Source organism: Ixodes scapularis, unplaced genomic scaffold, assembly GCF_016920785.2.
Source record: "Ixodes scapularis isolate PalLabHiFi unplaced genomic scaffold, ASM1692078v2 PGA_scaffold10__122_contigs__length_95168666, whole genome shotgun sequence".
NCBI lineage: Eukaryota > Metazoa > Arthropoda > Arachnida > Ixodida > Ixodidae > Ixodes > Ixodes scapularis.
The window spans coordinates 76,682,722-76,701,958 of NW_024609836.1; the positions used below are offsets into that span (position 1 = coordinate 76,682,722).

The following is a 19,237-nucleotide window of genomic DNA, read 5'->3' on the forward strand; positions in this document are numbered from 1 at the left end:
TACCACTCGATAAACTTTGCCGGATTTGGCTCACTCTTTCTACTAGGGCTGCCAAACCAGGGAAAGACCACGAATGTCAAAGAACAGGCAGACAATCTCCAAGTATTTCGGACATTTTTGCACCACTAAAAGAGCAAGTATACTCAGTCATCATGTTTATATGCAGTGCTGCGCTCATTGAGAAATCTGCACTCCACCACCAACTGCACCAACCTGTACTGCTAACCGGTATCGTCCGTACGTACAGCTTCTCTGCCTCTCTCGACGCCACAATTTTTGTTTTTTTTTCTTTTCGACTTTGGCTCGGATACGGGATCGGCCAAAAAAAAAAACATCCTCCAAAAGCCCACTCCACCTCAAAGGTCAGACGTCATAGCGACATCAAACGGACCATCGGAAGCTTCAACGTTTCTTCTCCTTTGGGTGATTGATAGGCCTCGGTGAGGTTTCAGCAAAATCTCGCTCCAGAAGCGAGGAGCATGTGCAACCTTGTTCGAAGGCGTGCCACTTTCTCGGTCGCATTCACACGGGGCATCTGTTTTCCGAAACCTAGCTTCACGGCACAAGATGCGTCATGTGAATAGACCTTTAGCGTAGCTTTATTTAGTGGCTCTAACGTAGCCTATTTAGTGGTTCTAGGTGATACCAAAGAGTAAAAAGAAGCAACTGCTTCTCTGAATGGCACGGGCATCACAGGAGCTAGCTCCCTGGTACACCAAGAACATACAGCATCAGCTAGTGTGCTTTAAGAAGTGATAAATGTAGTTATAGCATAACCCTTGTGTGTGCAGCATTTTCAAAATTTGTGTTTCAGCTTTCCAATTTATTTTGCATAAATTTCAAGTTCAGTAACTAATTTACTAAGTTTGCAAAACTTAATAAATTATTTTAACTTTTGTTTTATTTTAAAAATCAGCTCATAAGGAGAGTGTTGATATGTTGTAACGCACCATATGTTAATGAAGAAAGAAAAAAAAAAAAAAAAGATGTGGTGTGTTTATTGTTTGTCAACTGCTTTTCCTTATGGTAGGTAAAGAGTTAAAAGTCTCGTCAATGGCAGGGTGGCATGCGTTCATGCATACTTTTCCAAGTATGAAACACGAGCTCATACAACATGGACGCTTATTGACAACAAAAAAATGAGGATACATAAAACATGCTGGGGACGGCAGCATCCTAAATTTGTGCATTTGCTGTTTAAGCTGGGCTTTCATACCTCGACAAGGGAAACACGCCAATACTTCAAACGTGCACTGGAAAAATTGAGAGCGAACTTGGAACGATACCACCAATCATCATCCGAAATTTTGCGGGCCAAATACACTCTGCGGGGTCGTGTACGAGCCACGAAAAATTGGCGTACACCGGCCAAACCGAAATATCTCAGGGTACTTAGTTGTTTCAACGCTGACTGATCCACGACTAACTCTAGAGTACGACCGTCTTTTTCGCGCTGCAGACAAGCATCTCGTACACGTTTGTAGACCCCCGACACTACTTTGAAAATCGGCATCTACACGATGCAGTAGCGAGTTCATGACAACGACCCCAGCTCCCAGTGTCCCAAGTTGTTGCAGCAAACGCTTCGGAGAGCTGAGAAAACGGTAAGCCTATTTATGTGTTCCGCCGCGGAAGCCCTGTTCGCCGTTCTTTGTAAAAACACAGCGTTCCCACACCGTGTTGTGTTCTGTAGCTGAGGAAAACGGACCATCCGGCACGTTCTAAAGACGGACCCGCGGTTTGTAGACGTCTGCTTTGTCAAATACGCAACGATGTTTTTGTTCATCGGCTAAGCCTAACCGCGGCGTCCACAGGTCCAGCGCGTTGGATGGTCGGAGAAACGATGTTTTCGAGCCTCACCTCGACATCCTCTGCCTCACGAGCACAAAGGCGGCGTTGTGTGATCCTTTTCAGCCGTCCGGACCGACTTCATGGGTGAGAAATTGACGGCTAAACACTTTACCAGGCAAAAAAATTCTTGTCGGGGCCGTCTGCTGCTCAACTTTCGCAAGGAAGCGACGTTGGAACGGAAGTTGAGGCCGATCCGCCGTTCGCACGTTTCCACCGCCAGAAAATCTTACAAATGTGAAGTTAATTTGAATTTTCAGATTTGTTAAAAAACTTGACTTGTTGATTTACTCGTTATAAAATTTAAATAATTGTGTGTATAATCGATAAATCCGACTTTCAAACAAATTACGCTTCATAAGTGGTAGTGTGCGCATACCCCGCCGGATACATTCCGCGTTGCGGTTCGTGCAGCAAGAAGAGAAGGTCCTTTAACTCGTCAGCTGATTCCGCCACCGTTCTAATCACAGCCACGGGAACGAGCTCTCTATCAGCGAGAGTCGACGATGGATACAAGTTTGCACGTCTGCAACTTTCTTGGAAGTTTTGTGCCGAGCTGACAGAATGATTTGGACGCTCCTGAGATTACCGTGCACCGTGGTCGCCGCCATCAAGCAACTGGTAGCTCGGACGTTTTTCCTTGCGGTCGTGTTTTCCGTCATAACATGGTCGTCCATACTTCTGTACGGGATGTTCTATTGGAGTTACATCCCAAAGTCCTCTCACCTCTTTCCAGTGCATCTGCACTTCGAGTGAGTACTTCCTAGGTCTGCGCACTTTGCTCTTTATCGGGATTCAAAGGCCAGTGAATCATTTCAACGTTTGTTTTGGCTTGTGACTGGCCGATCTCATGTCTTGCGTTTTTCTCTGTACTTGTTGCTCCTATCATACAGATAACAGCGCAGTTATACTGGTTATACTGCTTAATTTTTGGTGCTGTCGCGCTAAAAGAAAGCACCACTTCACAGTTGTACGAATTGGTTTGTAGAGGAACTTGCAAAAATTAAAAGTAAAAAAAAAAAAACAATTCTAAAGTTTTCTTTCTAAGTTCTTTATACTATGGGTAGTTAAACATGATTCTAAACAAGAATATTATGTCGATTTCAGAAGGAAGCTACATAATAAACATTGTGCGTGCGTGTGTGTTTATTTTTAAAGTGTATATTGTGAGCAAAAGTCTGTCATTCAAAATTATTCCATATACTACATCACAGTGGTCTGCAGTTGCTGCTAAACTAACTTTTTTTTTTTTTTAATTTCTTATAAATGGTTTTATATGTCCTCGCCATTTCAGCTGGACATTTTCCAAACACCCTTGAAGAAATGAGGCGCATAAAATATTAGCGAAAAGGCCGTAAGTGTGCAGGCGAGCTGGTTGTAATCATGTTGCGTAACACCTGAAACTGTGGTGCAGAAAAGGAAAAAAATATTTTAGTCGAAGGAACAGACACACACAGTCTCGGGTGTGAAACAACATGATTAGCATAAAATATATGTGTTTACATTTTCTTACCCATAATAATAAATTCTATTGTATATCTGTCAAAAGGAAATACAGCACGTGTCTGCTTGATAACATTTTTAATTGCACTGTTATGACAACAATGTCATCTTTCCTCAGGTCGAGAAGTTGTCCAGAAGGCTTTTGTGACTACCCGGTGGCCAATGTGACTGTGGTCAGGCCCGGATATGGGGAGGTGCGCCTTTATCAGCTTCTTCAGTAGAAGATTTAATCTAATCTCTGGGAGACAAAGATGACAGTATCTCATTGCCGAAATCATTCTCCCATCGCACAGTACCTGGCAAGAGGACAGCGCTACAAAATCTACCTCGATCTAGAGATGCCTGAATCTGATGCAAACCAGAGGATAGGTGAGAAAAGTTCAGGCTCTCTCGCGCAAAGTTGTATGGGTCTTCTTGGCAAGCATCCTTGAAGTACACATCACAGAAAGCTGAAACACAGCCCAAATGTCACATTTAATGGCAATGCATAATAAGTTAGGAAAGTCTGAGTCTATAGAATTTTCTGAGTAAAAATTATATGATGTCTTCAACTTTCTGTGAGGAACCATCGTACACATTCCATCTGACACTGATTAGGTAGCAGACGAATAGTGCCTACTACCAATAAGGCCGCAGATAAACAACATCTGCTAAGTCACTCGGTGGCATACGAATAAGGTCTTAGTCATTAAGTTGTTCAAAAATAGCATCTCCTAACTCATCTGATTGTAAATGGAATGTAGTGTCTGGTAAATTAATATGGTGTCTGTTACCTAACGCCTCTAATGCCTAACTCAGGCGCCTTTATGGGCTGAAATTCTCACAGCAGCACAATCTCTGCAATGTGTACACTTTATTTATGTATGATTTATGTATTGCATAGCGGTGTGCAAATAGCTCTAAACTCGCATCACAAGACATCAACAACCGTAAACCCCTACGACTCCAGTATTATCTTAATAACGAGTTTAAAAACAAAAACATATAATTCAACATTATCTGACTGGATCGCTTGAGACATTCTGCTGACTGTGTTTTGTGTGTCCATTCGTAACTCCTGCAAATGGATGTCTTCGTGGTGTTTTAAGTGTTGCACCCTTTGCTTCCCCCCACAGGCATGTTTACGGTCAAGATAGACATGATTACCGAGACCGGGGAGGTCGTGAGGTCCTCGCTGAGATCGGTAAGCCGAGCGGCCCGCTCTTCTCGTTTAGTTTTTTTGTTAATTCTCAGAGTGCGCTCTTGCGGACGAGACAATGCTATCTCTCCTGATAGCCGGATTTGGAACTCCTCAAGAAACGTGCGAGAAACAGAACGTCTTACGAAAGATGCCAAGAGGAAGTACAAGCAGTCGAAAACGTCTTGAAGTGAAATCTTCTTTGGGGACCTCGGAAAAACACTGCCGTAAAATGCTGCACATCCGCCCATTCCACACGAAGCGCCCGTTCCCAAATTTGTAAGATCTGAGAAAATATGCACAGTACATTTATATGTAAAATTAATGACCCATTTTCTTACGATCAACTCCAAACTTTAAGTAAATGCTTGCCCGGTATTAAAAAAAAAAAAAAAATGTTTTTTGTTTTGTGTTTGGAGAAGACATGTATGTGGCGAGAAACACTTTTCCCACAAAAAAAAAACTGTCTTTTTTTTTTCACAAAATTTAAGTTGCGAGACTTACTTTGAGTGTTGATGTGCTTCTATTCCGAGACAACATGCCAAGACTCTGGGACAGCTCCCAACTGTGAATGTTTCTCGTGACGTAAATACCGTGCAAACACGTTTTTGGGAGTGGATAAGTTTATTGTATGACAAGCATGTCCTATCCTAGCACTGAACAAAGAGAGGTTTTTCATTTTAGACAAAACCCCGAGACAGGGGGAAGGGAAGGACGGCACAACACAAAGTCTCAGTTTTTGCCAGTTCAGTGTCCCTTTATTGAGCGGAAAAAATAGGTGAAGGGTTTCTACGAAGTCGCAGCAGGTAATTGGAGCACGCAAAGCACAAAGGCCATCGCTCGATTCAAAAGTAAAATGCTTGTTGGAAAAGACTGAGGGAACTGTGATTCACATTTTCATCTTTAATTGTTCTATTATAGTTAGGTACCTTGAGTGTCAAGGCTGGTTCACACACTTGTGTTTGGTTGCAGCCGAGTGCGCTACAACCGGTTTTTAAGCCTCTCGTGACTGCTGCTCAGTAGCACAGTCAATTGTAAGCAATCGCAAAATGATTAAAAAGTTGGTTGTAGCGCACTCTGAACCAGCTTTTAGCAGTGGACGTCGTTAACTTGATTTACTGAAATGCAATACTAGAGATGTGTCGCGGTATAGCATGTGTGCACGGTGTGGAGCATGTGTGAAAGTATGCTTACGTCAGTGTGCCTCGAAGATGGGCGAGTTGCTTCAGAAAGTTGCAGTTTTGATTCTTGAGGTATCATTTTGTTGTCGAGGCAGCGTCGAAAGATGTCCAGGAAAACTGTCTCTCTGCAAGAGAGAGAGAGAAGATTAAAGAGGCACTTAAGAAGCTTTTGAGTCTGGCATTTTGTGGGGATGACTCGATCCACACTCTCCGAGCATCCCAAAAAGCCAATAATTACGATGCCGTGCAAACCATTCCGTTGCTAAAAACATATAGTAAAAATTTGTGAGAGGCCGCATTTATTTATTTTTTATTTTTTAAGAGAATGGGGTGCGTTGGAGCTTTTTTGATAACATTTTTAATAGGCAAAGAGCTGCAGACAATTGTAGTATTGTTTCTTTTTTTTGACGCTTAGTGTGCATAGATTGAGTTATTGCCATGCCCAATGACACAATGTGAACCCTATCCAATGCTCGACCATGTCTGTTGCAGGTATAGAATAGCAGGACAAGCTCTTCCCGCAAAGCTTTCTGCTCGCCTTAATTGGCGGTCTTCTCCTCTCCACTCTCCTTTTCTCCATTGTTCGCTCTGTCAAAGTGGAAAGAGTGAAGCCCTTGCTGCAAAGAGTTTGTCCTGCTGTTCTAACCCTGCAACAGACGATGGTGCAGAGCAATGGCCACTAGGAACTGTCGACATGCCCTCGTCACATCCAAAAAGTCCTTGTCATTCTTTTGTTTCCAGCGTAGCAATTAAAGTTTGGATCTCCTAAACCTCGTGCGGCAGGTGTGAGATTGCGCCAAATGTGTTACGTTGGCGCGTGCAGGGTGTTCTTCGCTACAAGTCGGCCATGGTGCGTCTCTTCTCGACACTCACCTACATCCCAATGCTGATGTTCGGGTCGGCCGAGGAGAAGCAGATCGTATCAGTCCTGTTGTTCGACAGATACGAGGAGGACTATGTGAGTGACGGCTACGAGTAGTTCGCGTGCCCATTCTTGGTTCTACAAGCTACCATTGGATACTAAGGGTTTGGACACTGCCATCCATCCATCCATTAACTCTCACCGCTATACTCTGTTTACCCTTACGCTGAGACTTTAGCCGAAGCTACAAACGTGAGCTAGCCCGCGCTCTTGGCTTTGAGACGTGCATTTCTGGCGCGAGTGCTCGTTCTGTGGAAGAACGCTTCAAAGCAGCGACTTCAAGCTCTTGTGCTTGTGGCATAGGCTGCAATCTCAACCTAAAGGTGAACGGAGCACAGTGGTTTGCCACAGCAGCATGCCGATTTTTAGGGGTGGTCTAGAATTTAAAATGAATTGCTCAAACACACATATGAGGGACCATATATCTCTCTCTATGAAATGTTGTGATTTTGTATTGTGGTGTCCATTATTAATGAGAAACATCCCTTAACTTGGTATTTGGCATTTCATGAAGCTCAAGGTGAAGCCTGGATAAAAGTGTGGCTGCAAGGGTCGACACTGATTGGTTGACGGGTGGGAGAGGAGAAGTGAGGTGTTCGACGTCGATTGGTTAATGGGGAAGTTACGTAATTGCCTAGCGATTTGCCTTGCAGTTCTATATTCTTCCTTGTCTCAGGTTCTTAACCATCTCGCCCTTCCACCTTCACTTTCTGCGTTAAGTGACATTTTATTGTTTAAAAATGTGGTGGGAACACTTTTTTTATTTGCACAGCTAGTTTCCCAAGCCTGTCACGACTGAAGCGTAGCCGACCCGCAAAAGATTAATGCTACATCTGGAAGGCACGCTAGCGGCATTTCTGGCGAGGATGCTTAATACTTTTACGACTAGAGTCTCCCCTTCCGTTTTTAGCAATATTTTTCTAGTGCTCGTGACACCTTAGTAAAGAGTGCCTCTGACTCCTCTATAGAACTGTGTGCAGTTAGAGATGGTACATTGCCACCTAAGGCGCACATAGAGAGGTTTCTAAAACCACAGTCGTGTCTGCAAAAGTGTCTGCGGACTCTTTTTTTTTATGATGTGCTAGCAGCGTGAGCATCTGCAGTAAGACGGGAAGGGCAAAAAGCCCCAGGCTTGTGAGGTGACGATTGCAGTGTGACAAGTCCACCCTTTTACTTTTGTTTCAGGAGAGGCCGGCCACTCAAGCAAGCATTGTCATCAGAAACAAGTTCATAGAAGTGTACACCGCCACGCTCAAGATTTATGCCGACTTCACGGGTCTCAGGTGAGAGTGTTTTCGGTAACTTAGTGCCGAGTCCAGAACCATATCACAGTTAAGGCTGGGCCTTGGAATTTATTTGCTGCCAAATTTAATACTAAGGATTGAAGAAAAAAAAGAAAGATTGCTAACTGTAATTTGATGCATGCATAGTGTGAACCAAAGGTGGAACTTTCACCGGCGGTGAGGCGTCGCCATGCTTGTTTGATCTCAACAAGATCAAAAAAGGATTTTTTTTCTTGCTATTTCCTAGCACGTGTGTCAGATCCCTAATTTATTTGCCGGTTTATCGGCACCCTTTGCTGCATGCGCCAACAATTAATTAACGGGCCAAGTTACCGTATAATCTTTAGTATTTGGGAGAATAGTAAAGCTTGTTTATGTTATAAATGTTCTGTAACCAGTACTACATGGCGTGCTCCTATAGCAAAGGTCCTGAAGTGAAAATTTTTGTAGGCAAAGCTGGCTTTACCCTAGGAAGTGTTTTCTCTGTGGGTGGGTTACGGGTTTTTTGGAGCTTCTAAATAAAACCTTTAAAAAAATTTTTTTTAGGAGGATTTCTGTATTTGACGACTTATTTAGCTCAGACCTATGGACAATGTATGATTATTGACAGAAACCTTTAGCTGAAGGGGACAAATATAAAGTTAGACAGCACGCATGTGTAAGACGAGGCACTCTTCCAGGACATATCATACTTCCTACATGTTCTATTGATTTTGTGGTCACAAGAGCTGTCAAATTTGCATAAATCCCTGCCGTCATTGTCAGAATGGCAACATTTTTGTTAAAGGGCCCATGAAACGGATTTTGGGTTGGGACAAATCATTTTCGATTGGGATCTTACTAATAGCACATCGTTCAGTGGGCCAAAAGAAAAAAAGTAGAAAGACAAAAGCCTGACTTTCAGCGCGAAAATTTGAAAACACAGCGGACTATTTCGTACCTCCTCCCCTTCGTAAGCTCTCTGCCTTGTCACTGTGATACATCCGCGGTCCCAAAAGCGCGTCATCGGGTCCAAACTGACGTCACACAAAACCGGACCTCACTTAGTCCCTTCAACCCTAAGCTGACATTGTGGTGGAAGCTACGCGCTTGCCGAACCAATCAGCCGCCTCCCTTTATCACCTGACCTCAATCTCTGCGTGTGGGTATGCGCGGAGGAGCGTGATCATGTGGCAAGTGGGGCTGGCCCAACGAGCACGTAGCTTCCACAGCACTGTCAGCTCCGGGGTGAACGGGTATCGGAAAGCAACTTTTGTCTGAATTTTGAGCGACGGGCTAATCTTCTAGGGGGACAATGGCTCTGTCCGGGTACATAAACCAGATTCCGAGCAAGAGGGGCCTCCCCTCTTTTTGTCTTCTTGAACTGTTTGGTGGAATGCGTGATTTATGAGTTGAGGAGGAAAGCTAAACAGGAAAAAGTTGGAAAAGCGTTTCATGACCCCTTTAAATGCTGTGGGGACAACGTCCGTTTCTCGTCTCCAAGCGGCTTCCAATGAGAGCCGCATTGCTGACTTTTAATGCGTAATAACTTAAACTTGTATATTTCATATAATTCAAACAAATTTTAAAATTTTAATTGTCCCACTATATTGTTAATGTATATATAAGCCGCTTAATTCAAGTGGCTTTTTCTTGTAATTCTTACTTTTTGTCCTCACGGCCCCGTCGAGCATGCTTCTTACCAAGCACGGGTGCACTGCGGAGAAGCAACAGTTATGGAGCTCGCTTCTGCAGGTGTTGCTTCTCCGCAGTGCATCAATGCTTGATAAGAAGCGCGCTCAAAGGGGCTAATGGTTCACAGTAGACAACTTTTGTTCCCGGATGAACAAACTTAATTTTGTTTTGAAATATTACGTGCTGTCTAAACAGTCCACAATAGGCAACATTTTTAAGGGATGAATAATGCTATGTGATACATTTCATCAGTGTTTCGTGTTTGGTATACCTGCTTATAATCCTGTGTAGAGGAAATCATAAAATTTCTGCATTGTATGTGTAGCCATTCATGAGTCGAATTTCGTTAATTCAAACCCTTTTAATTCAAGCTTGTGGATAATTCAAACTAACATGCAGGCCCCATCCTATGCATCTCTATGGGAGGAAACTTTCGGTAATTCAAACTTTGCTTTATTCAAACAAATTTTCGGTTCCCCTCGAGTTTGAATTGCATCGAATTTACATGAATTTCCGATAATTCAAACAAACTTCACGACTTTTTGCAGTTTGAACAAATGAAAGCTACGTACGATGCAGGTACCTGCTATACAACTGGCCGCTCTGCTCGGCCATCATCGGCATCTCTACCAACTTCTTCTTCGTGGCGCTGGTGGCGCTGCTCTCCTGGCACCGGCTGGCGCCCGCAAAGCCGCGAAGGCGGAGGCGCCTTTCCAGGAGGCGGAGCGGTTCCAGCGCTCGGACGGAGGACGAGAACGGTCGGTGCGACGGCCAAGCCGGTTACGGCTCGAGCTGCGCTTTTTTTAAGTACGGTACAACCTCTAGAGCAGGGATCTCAAACTCATTTGAGTGTGGGGGCCAGATAGCCCACATTCTGAAGAGTCGAGGGTCAACATAAGGTGGATGGGAAGGGGATCGGGGCAGTTGAAAGATTTTATAAAGAAGGAACTTATTATAAACTCACCGTTTTGTCAGTGACATCTTTAACTTTGGTTTGTTAACTTGTTAACTTGTGTGTGTTGTGTTGTGTGTGTTGTGTGTTAACTTTGGGCCCCTACCTGTTATGATAACAAAAGTTGGAATGGCACCGTCCCGCCAACGTGCTGACATATTTTAATAGAACAAGAGAGCGATCATGTCATTCCCGTTGCTCAATTCACTCAGAAATTAATCTAACTTAGCATGTCTCGAAAAGAAAATATTCTTTGTATGACATTTAACGCTTTCGTAACGATTACAATGGCAGCAACCTCAGAAAATACTTCTGGTATAATGGTGATATTTTTTGAAGGTGAGAATAGTAGAGAAATTGCCATATACAGTAATTACTCGCATAATGAACACACTTTTTCTCTGAAAAATTGACAGATATTTGGGGGGTGCATTCGTTACGCGGGGTAAAATTTTTGCATTTACACACTTCGTGCAAATGTCATATTAGGTGCCAGTATGGCAAGGCAAGGTACTGTGGCACGTCTTCACTTACTCTGGCGCACCCACGGCTGGTTGGGGGCGCGCCAGAGTAACCATGCTTTTTAAATTGCGAACCTTTCTAGGGTGCTTTTGGCGTGCCTTTTGCTGAAGGAAAAGCGCCCTACAAAGCTCACTCAGTACGGAAAGCAACGCAACCATTCTTAGGTCTAACCATGTTTACAATTTCACTGCCCGAAAGCGGACCACAGACGACCGCATGTTCGTTGATGTCAATGCTTCCGATAGGCGAAGAATGTCTGGGGCTGGCCAATTACTCGACCCAAGCTTCGTCAAGTGTGTGCTCCGCTTGGTTTCACAGTTGATCACTTTCGCAACTACGCACTTGCAGCCATTATGAGAGTGGCTTGGCTTGGCTTGACTTGTCCTGACCACTTGGCAATGAAAGAAAATTGGCTTGGTGGGCTTGGTGGCTAGCTAGGTTGGACGCAATTTGAGACTCGCAGAGCCAAAGATTGGAGGTACGTTCATTACGCGAGGGGAAAAAAAATGTCCAAATATTGGTATTCATTGGGGGGGGGGTGTTCATTATGTGGGTAAATGCGGTAGTATGGAAAAAGGTTAATTGTCACAATTCGAGGATCCGACTTCGTAAGCCTTAGAAACAGTGTTAGGAAGGTCGGGCTATGTCGTCTTACCCTGTTTCAGAGCGTTTTAACGTTTCTGGAGGACGGCAAAGTTTTTCCCACATTTTTAAGTTAACCAGGATGGCAAAAGTGTCATTTGTCTGAATCCTAGCTTATTTACGGGCCCTAATCTGTACTACTCATACACACACAGTAAAACTTAATTGGAGCATGGGAGTAAAAAATAAACTGGAAAAATAACTAAAACATGAAAGTACTAGGGCCTCTTCAAGGTTAACAGAAGGTGTAGCTATAAACATAGTGGGATACGAAAAAATGTGTTGTAACATTAGCGTGAAATCATGCACAGGCGCATAGGGAAGGACTAAGTTTGTTAAACCACAAGCCCGCACGACACGGTTAGTGCAAACGTGACTTTGACATAAGTTAACGTCTTCCTTGTACGCTTTGGTGTCCTACACCAAACATACTGCCTAGGTTGGCGCCTCACATAAGTGTGTTACACTGTGCACTCATAGCACTGGCAATTGATCATTCACAATACCTTTTCACATTCTGTAAACCACCGCCTGTATTATGCGGAGCGCAAGTTCGTCTGCTTCTTTTCTTGCACAGGGATTGTGTTGTAATGGTGTCAGAACGCCGAGCTCTTATTGGCTGATTGAAAAAAAATAGTGGGTAGACCTCAAGGCATCTAGCATTGAGATCTACACTCCTTTCAATCAAAGCCAATCAAAGTTCGGCATCATTCTGGTGTCTTCGCAAGTCCTGTGCAAGAAGCAGACGACTCGCTCTCCGCATTGAGTGGAGTGTAACGCTGCAGCATTGCCAATAAAGTTGCCTCAAATATAGCAAAACTTCTATATAGTAAACTCAAATAAAGACTAATGATACGGGCATAGCAAAGCAAAGCTGAAGTATGTTTACAATACATTGTTGCGGTACATGTAAGCCACCTATCAACGTTACTAGAACCACTCAGTTGGGAAACTGCCATAGAGACTGCTCTGAAAAAGTGGCCCCAATCTGTCCACCAGAACCAAGCTAATGGCGAACACAACGTCGCCATTTCTCCCTCAGGGGCCACTCGAGGAACTGCACGTTGCTTCTATTTTGGCTTTAATCGGCCCTTTAGGCGCCGAAACAGATACAGCGGAAAAGGTTACAGGGGTGCCACCCCCGTCTCCCCAGCGGACGCGCCGCGAAATTCTACCGAAGTTAAAATGCACCTAGGTCGGGACGCGCTACCTGAAAGGACCGCTGAGGCATGGTTGTATAAAAACAATATTAATTGTGCCGCAAAACCTTGCAAACTAAAGATTATAAAAAACATCACGCGCCCTTCATTTCGTACTGAACTCTAAAAAATTTCATACAAAAAGTCTTTTCCGTTTGTTTTTACACAAAAACATGCTTTGTAAAACCTCAAGGTGACCACAGTACAGACAAATGATAAAGAGTGGCGCTGTTGCCGTATTTAGCTCGGTCTCGGTGGATGCCAGCGGCTCAGGTTTCAACGGCGAGTTTCCCAACTGAGTGTTCTAGTAACGTTGCCACCGATTAAGAGGAAGATGATGATATAGCAAATATTTTTCCCAGAAAGCGTTGACGAACGCGCGTGCAAGATGTCATTTGTTTTACGTATTTGCTTTAGAAAAGTTGCCACTGCTGACGCCAGCATGTGCGGCACGTGGAACACTAATCCCTGCATTCTCCTTGATGCTTGGGTAATATAACAATAGGCCTATTGCAAACGGGCAAAGGGCACCGCAACTGCTGAAGCATGCAATTACGCAGTTTCTGTCTCGGGAGAGAGCCTGGAAGACGAGGAGCAGCCAGACTTGGTGAAGGAGACCATTGAGGCCCAAGAAGCCGTTGTCAGGAGAAGGCGGCAGCGAGGTACGTTGTCGTCGTTCGAACCATGCGCCATGACGGCCACAGCGTTTTGGCCAGTTTAGCGGCGGCTTCTAAGCTGGACGTGCTCCAAACAGAGCTTTTTTGTGTCCGTGTTTGTTTGCCAAACAAACCTTGTAGTAGGTATTTGTATTTCAAGCAAAACTTGCAGCTTTGTTTGTAACAACAAACGTTTTTAGGCTAGGTTTTCAGATTAAGTGAAGCCACAAAAATCGTCACTTTTGGTTCAGTAGAGTTAGCACCACTAACTCCACTAATTTTAACTAACTCTAACTCCAACTAGGGATGTCATGGAGGACCTGCCCAGGTTCGAGTTCCACCTATTCAAACTTCAGACGTGATGTTCGACAAAAATTCGCCTGAAGCTAGACTTCTTTGCGCATGCACGAAAATATAAAAATGAACAGACTCCATCTGGTGGAGGAAAAAGGCAACATTTGTTGGATGTATTGCATCGCTGGTTCACATTCCTGACTAAAGAAAGCGTTAAGAGAATACCTATTTTTGCTTTTATAGCATGTAAACATCGGTAATCATTTGATAAATTATAAAATAAAATGCTTTCTAAATTATTTGTTTCTTTTTAAAATCTTTGTGTAGAAGCCCGGCAACACTGTCCATAAGTCGAACTTCGTTGAACTATGTATGCAGTTTTATGTGCAGGACAGGGCATAGCGGTCACTGACAGTTTAAGCCACAAGGGCATCGAGGATCTTATTACCGCTCCGCTACCAACAACGAGATTCAGATTGGCTGACAACAACGCCAAAGAATGACAGACGAAGGAAGAAGCGCGAAGATAGCGAGCCAAGCCCTGCATTCCATAAACGCCCCTGCAAAAGCCGCGCAGGGGCACCGCCAAAACCGACCTTCGGTTTGTTTCCTCTCGTTCCGTTTACTTCACTGCGTCGTCACCGCAAGAGGACGGGTTATTGACATTCTAGACTCTACCGCGTTTTTCTCCCTAGCATTGGCCCTTGTCGAGGCTCGTCGACGCCTTTTTCGGTGGCTCGGCGTCTCGGCAAGACGAGAGAAGGTCGGCAATGGTGGGCGTCACCTGGCGTGCGTGTATTGGCTGAAATGTGTAACCCGCTGCAAGCCGACCTCTCGAGGCCGCTGCATGTATTTGCGTCTGGGTGCAACCGAATGCATTGCAACCGCTCGTGACCATTCGCAACGAGAGAACGAGGACGACACGAAAGAAATAACACACTGAAGACAAAGGGATGACGGACACTTCCTCTTTTAACTCGCAACAACACGGATACAGTGAATATTCTGGTGGCGTGTTTTTTTTAGCCCTCCCTTGCCCAAAAGGAAGAAAAAGAAAGTGATGTATAAGTAAATACAGGATAAACAAAAACAGAAAGAGTGTGTCAGAAAAAAAAAAATTGCATTGTTGGGTGGAAGATGAAATGCAGTTGTGCCAATTCTGGAGTAAGGATTATTTTTATCTCATCCTTAGTTAAAATGATTGAAGGCGCCAAAATATTATTATTAACTGAATTGATGCTGAAGGATGCTATGATGCTTTCCCAAAATCCTTGTTTGGTGGAAACTCTTAACACAGCTAGTACACTGCGTGTGCAGGAGTGAAAAGCGCGGATTTCTCCGAGAGAATTGTCGAAGCCTTACTTCCTGTTCGTCAGGGCTCGCTTTCACAAAGGCGCTGGAGGGTTCACAATGCCTAGAGATCCACCTCCACTTTGTTTCATCAGGGCTGTGTTGGGAATTTCAACAGAGAACAAAAAAAGCTGGTGTTACCCTTCACAAGTGCCCGTTATTCTAAAACGGTTACACTTGGCATTGTAAGTCTCTTTTCTCCTCCTCTTTTACAAAATCATGCCCTCTCCTTTTCGAAAGAAGCTTCCATTTACAACATCAGAGGCTTGTCAAGGCAGCGGATCTTCTAAAAGCCACCCTGCGGAGATTCCTTCTTGGCCGCCACCGGCAGAACGCAACTAAAAGCAATAGGCAAGATTGTTTTGCCATCGTTCCATACATTCATAATTCAGTGCCTCAGCTAAAAGCCATTGCTCCCAGGTGCAACATCAATGTGGCGTTTTCTTGCCGAATGCGTTTTAGGCAGCTTTGCCGAAAAGTGAACTCGAGCGAGAAGCTTTAAAAATGCACAGTCAAGCATGCCAATAAGTTTCTCCCCTGCAGAGAGCAGAAGGTTTAGTCTGTTCCTTTAGGTGTGGTAAGCAATACATAGGACAAACGGGCAGGTGCATCAACCACAGACTCCGCAAGCACCCCGTGGGAGTTTCAAAAGCCTCAGCAGACTCTTTTCACCCCATGTCACTCACTCCCGCACATGCAGTGGCCGTGTTCCGAGTTTCCAGCAAACGAGGATTGTGGGAGGGCACAGTAACAGGTTTGGCAGAGAAATTATACAATCCTTCAGCATGAATTCAGTTAATAATAATATTTCGGCACCTTCAATCATTTTAGCTAAGGATGAGATAGTATTCCTTACTCCAAAATTGGCCTAACTGCATTTCATCTTCCATCAGATAATGTATTTTTTTTTATATCACTTTTTTTCTGTCCTCTTTTGTCCTGTATTTACTATATCACTTTCTTTTTCTTCCTCCTGGGCAGGAAGGCGTTCAACAGTACTCCGCTAGGAGATTCACTGTATCTGTTGTTGCAAGTTGAAAGAAGTGTCCGTCATCCCTTCGTTTTAAGTGCGTTACTCTTTCTGTCGTCCTTGTCCAAAAACCAACACGCTCCCAAGTTTATAGAGAGAACAAGCCCTGCACACTTGCACCATCTGTCGGGTAACTTTAAAGCTCTTCCAATCTTCGTAATTTTGCGGTATGCGCGAGACGAAACCTACACGACGTTTACGAGAAACCGCCGCTTCCGACGTTGCGAGGACTATCTCAAGTCGGCAGCGAAAGCACGACGCGTAACGATATTAGAAAATATACATGCGGATTGGAAGTGCTCCAGGGTACCTCTGGATGATACCAGCGTGTCTCTTCATGAGCAGTCGCAATAGGTCACTACACACTTGGTCATGCTCAAACGCAAACGTGCAAACCTGCATTTGGATGCCACATCCTATAAATGGTTGTATCATGAATTAAGATCACGTGGGTGGCTGACCCACTAGTAGTTCAGAAACACTCCTTACGTCACTGCAGACAGTGGGGGGAGGGTACGACGGCCGGCGTCGAATTCTTCCGCAGTTTTTGCACCCGTAAAGTCAGAGTTTCTTTGTTTCGAAATCTCGTTGCAGACATTGCTTCGATCAGAAACCTCGGGATCCCCGCGTGACGCGACGTCTCCTCGTGCCCTTTTTCCCAGACCTCGAGGAGCTGAACGAGACGACGTCGTCTAGCGAATTCCAGTGGGAGCCGACCGAGCCCAGCGCCGACACGAGCCAATCCACGGCCAGCTCCTAGCAGACGACCGCGGAGCCCTAGCGCGCAACGGGCTCTAGCATTCTCGTCGACTCGAGAAATCGGCGAGCTTTGATACCTTGCCGTCGAATCTAAAAGCATAGTTTGTTACCAATGTCCACTTAGTGTGTCTGCAAATATAAGAAAAAAAGAAAAAAAAAAGCAGATGACACATTGTCTATACCAGGGGTTGAGAGTTTTCGGGTATTTAAATATTTCTCGAATCCAGAAGGAGGTGCGTAAAAATTGGGCTTGGAAACTTTTATCGGAGAACTGGGGATGAAAATTGGATTTATTAGAAAGCCAACTGCAAAGTGCCAGCTGTCTCAAATTTGCTAATCGGATAAATGAGAGCCACGTAAGGCAGACCAACTCTCTGCCGTCAGTGTATTTGTGCCACAAATTTGGCTGCGGAAAAATTTAGCGATTTCGGTCTCCCCAATTATATTGATCCTGTTTTGGCACGCTACGAATCCTTTGCCAAATCACTCAAGCATCGCGGAGAACGCCGGGAACGCGGGTACACTTACCCTCTTTATCGGCATAAAAGATTTAAAAGTAAGGTGCCGACGAACGCACATGCGAAGTGCCATTCCTTCTAGGCTCCTAATTTAAAACAGTTACTGCCGCAGGTGCCGGCACGTGCAGCGCGCGTGTAACTGTAGTCTGTTGCAATACCAGCGGAGGAGAAGGCCCTCTTTAGCATTCGCTCTCCTAAAGTAAAGAAAGAGGACGGCTTTCTGGGATTAGCTTCTCCCACTACTCTTGACCTGCCGCACACCATTCCTGCTCATGGCCTTCTCCTCGGTGCTTGGGCAATTCAGCAAAGGGTGTCTCGAACATAACGGCGTCCTCCGCTTCGATTCAAGCACAAATCAGCTTCGCCCGACGATCGTCAACCCCGTTCATACTCCAAATGAAGGATTCTCGCTTACTATGCCCGCGGTACTCCTTTGGAAAGCCGTTTATAATGAGGTCGTGAACCGTTAATGCCATCCAGCTATTACGATTCCAGTCGAAAACGGCTGCATCACTTGCTGCGTCCTAGTCGTTAAACTAGAATATTATAGTCGCTGACAGAAATGAGAACGACGGGGCGTCTCTTTCGGATCCTCCAGCACGCACTCTTGCCTTCCCGCCGTGCATTGACTGCACGTGCACACTCGAAGAGCCGTCGAAGCTAGAAAGCGCGACAACCAAAAGACCGCCCGGCCGTTCTCATCTTGTTGTAGACTACAGTCACAAGTACTGTGTGTGAACTCGTTGCAATGTGCAGCCATGTGCCAGATTTCATACGAAGACTGTTCATACATGTATGCCAGGTTTCTAGTGTGTTATGTTTTCCGTTGTAGAGTTTACGTAGCTGTTTGCAACGTTTCTATGGGGAAGTGTATATTTACGGTGTGAGCACGAGTCATAGTTTCGTGTTATAGAATATTGCGTTTGGAGACGTTACTATGTTAGGGAGTATTCCCCTTGACATAGTACTGTCGTATGTTAGATATGATTTCACGTTATACAGCACTGTGTTTGACGACGTTATAAATACCATTCCCAAACGTATAGTACTCTCACACATTGAATAGCGTGAACGAATGTATGGGTCCAATCTACTATGTTTACAGCAGAGATTGTTATACACATTTAGATATGTTATGCATGGGGAAAATTTTAACAACACTAGCAATTATCGACAACCAGTGCAGTATAGTGACGCGTGTTGAATATGGGTTTCTTAAAAAAAAATAATGCACCAATTCGGTAACTTTACGATCTATCCGTGAATCCATTTACTACGAGTAGGTTCATATTTGCGGCGCAGATTGTCATTTGTCAATGTATGATGCAATGTTTAGGGATAATCTGAGCACCATCCTCGATAGTGCGATGCTAGTACTCTATAATCGCACGTGTGCATACGGGTAGGTACAAAAAATGAAGGCAACTATCAAGCATATTTACAAACTTTTTGCAACTCTGTATTACTGACGGTGCACAATATTTTGGCACAGACCATCGTTATACACTGGCGAGTTTTGACCTCATCAGCTATGCGTTAGTCAGAGTTGAAGATGAGTTTGTGCTAATTAATGAGACTTGTCAATAAAGTATTTTTTTTTTACATTATCTTCTCTCTCTTTGCCTCAGTATGCATGCTTACTTCATGTGTGTTTTTGTAAACGGGAAAGAACATGCTAGGTCAGCTGGTAACAAAACATTACAACTGTATGTTATCGGAAGCTTCTG

The 19,237-nt window shown here is 44.3% G+C and overlaps 2 protein-coding genes across 3 annotated transcripts in view; one reads left to right on the forward strand and one right to left on the reverse strand.

Moving 5' to 3' along the window:
• LOC8035077 (poly(A) polymerase beta) overlaps positions 1 to 2,241 on the reverse strand; it is a 48,348-nt gene extending 46,107 nt beyond the window's left edge. The window contains exon 1 of the mRNA XM_029989861.4: positions 1,861 to 2,241. Within this exon, the coding sequence (XP_029845721.2) occupies positions 1,861 to 1,868 (8 nt within the window). The 5' untranslated portion in view covers positions 1,869 to 2,241. The remainder of the gene's footprint in view (positions 1 to 1,860) is intronic.
• On the forward strand, positions 2,227 to 19,112 carry LOC8035078 (seipin). 2 transcript variants are annotated; one of them, XM_029989862.4, is made up of 9 exons: positions 2,227 to 2,600; positions 3,470 to 3,545; positions 3,645 to 3,720; positions 4,467 to 4,534; positions 6,533 to 6,667; positions 7,817 to 7,914; positions 10,168 to 10,346; positions 13,464 to 13,565; positions 16,896 to 19,112. In XM_029989862.4, the coding sequence occupies exons 1-9, from the start codon at positions 2,413 to 2,415 to the stop codon at positions 16,991 to 16,993; spliced, it is 1,020 nt and encodes a 339-aa protein (XP_029845722.1). In that variant the 5' UTR covers positions 2,227 to 2,412; the 3' UTR covers positions 16,994 to 19,112. The 2 variants fall into 2 exon arrangements, with proteins under 2 accessions (XP_029845722.1, XP_029845725.1); XM_029989865.4 differs by having other exon boundaries at positions 2,229 to 2,600; positions 16,828 to 19,112.
• The last annotated feature ends 125 nt before the right edge of the window (positions 19,113 to 19,237 follow it).

Bases quoted from the DNA above. Each gene is read 5' to 3' on its own strand.
- LOC8035078 (XM_029989862.4), top strand. From the start codon at position 2,413: ATGATTTGGACGCTCCTGAGATTACCGTGCACCGTGGTCGCCGCCATC. The intron at 3,546-3,644 runs GTGCGCCTTTAT...CCCATCGCACAG, and splicing joins TCAGGCCCGGATATGGGGAG to TACCTGGCAAGAGGACAGCG. The intron at 13,566-16,895 runs GTACGTTGTCGT...CCTTTTTCCCAG, and splicing joins CAGGAGAAGGCGGCAGCGAG to ACCTCGAGGAGCTGAACGAG.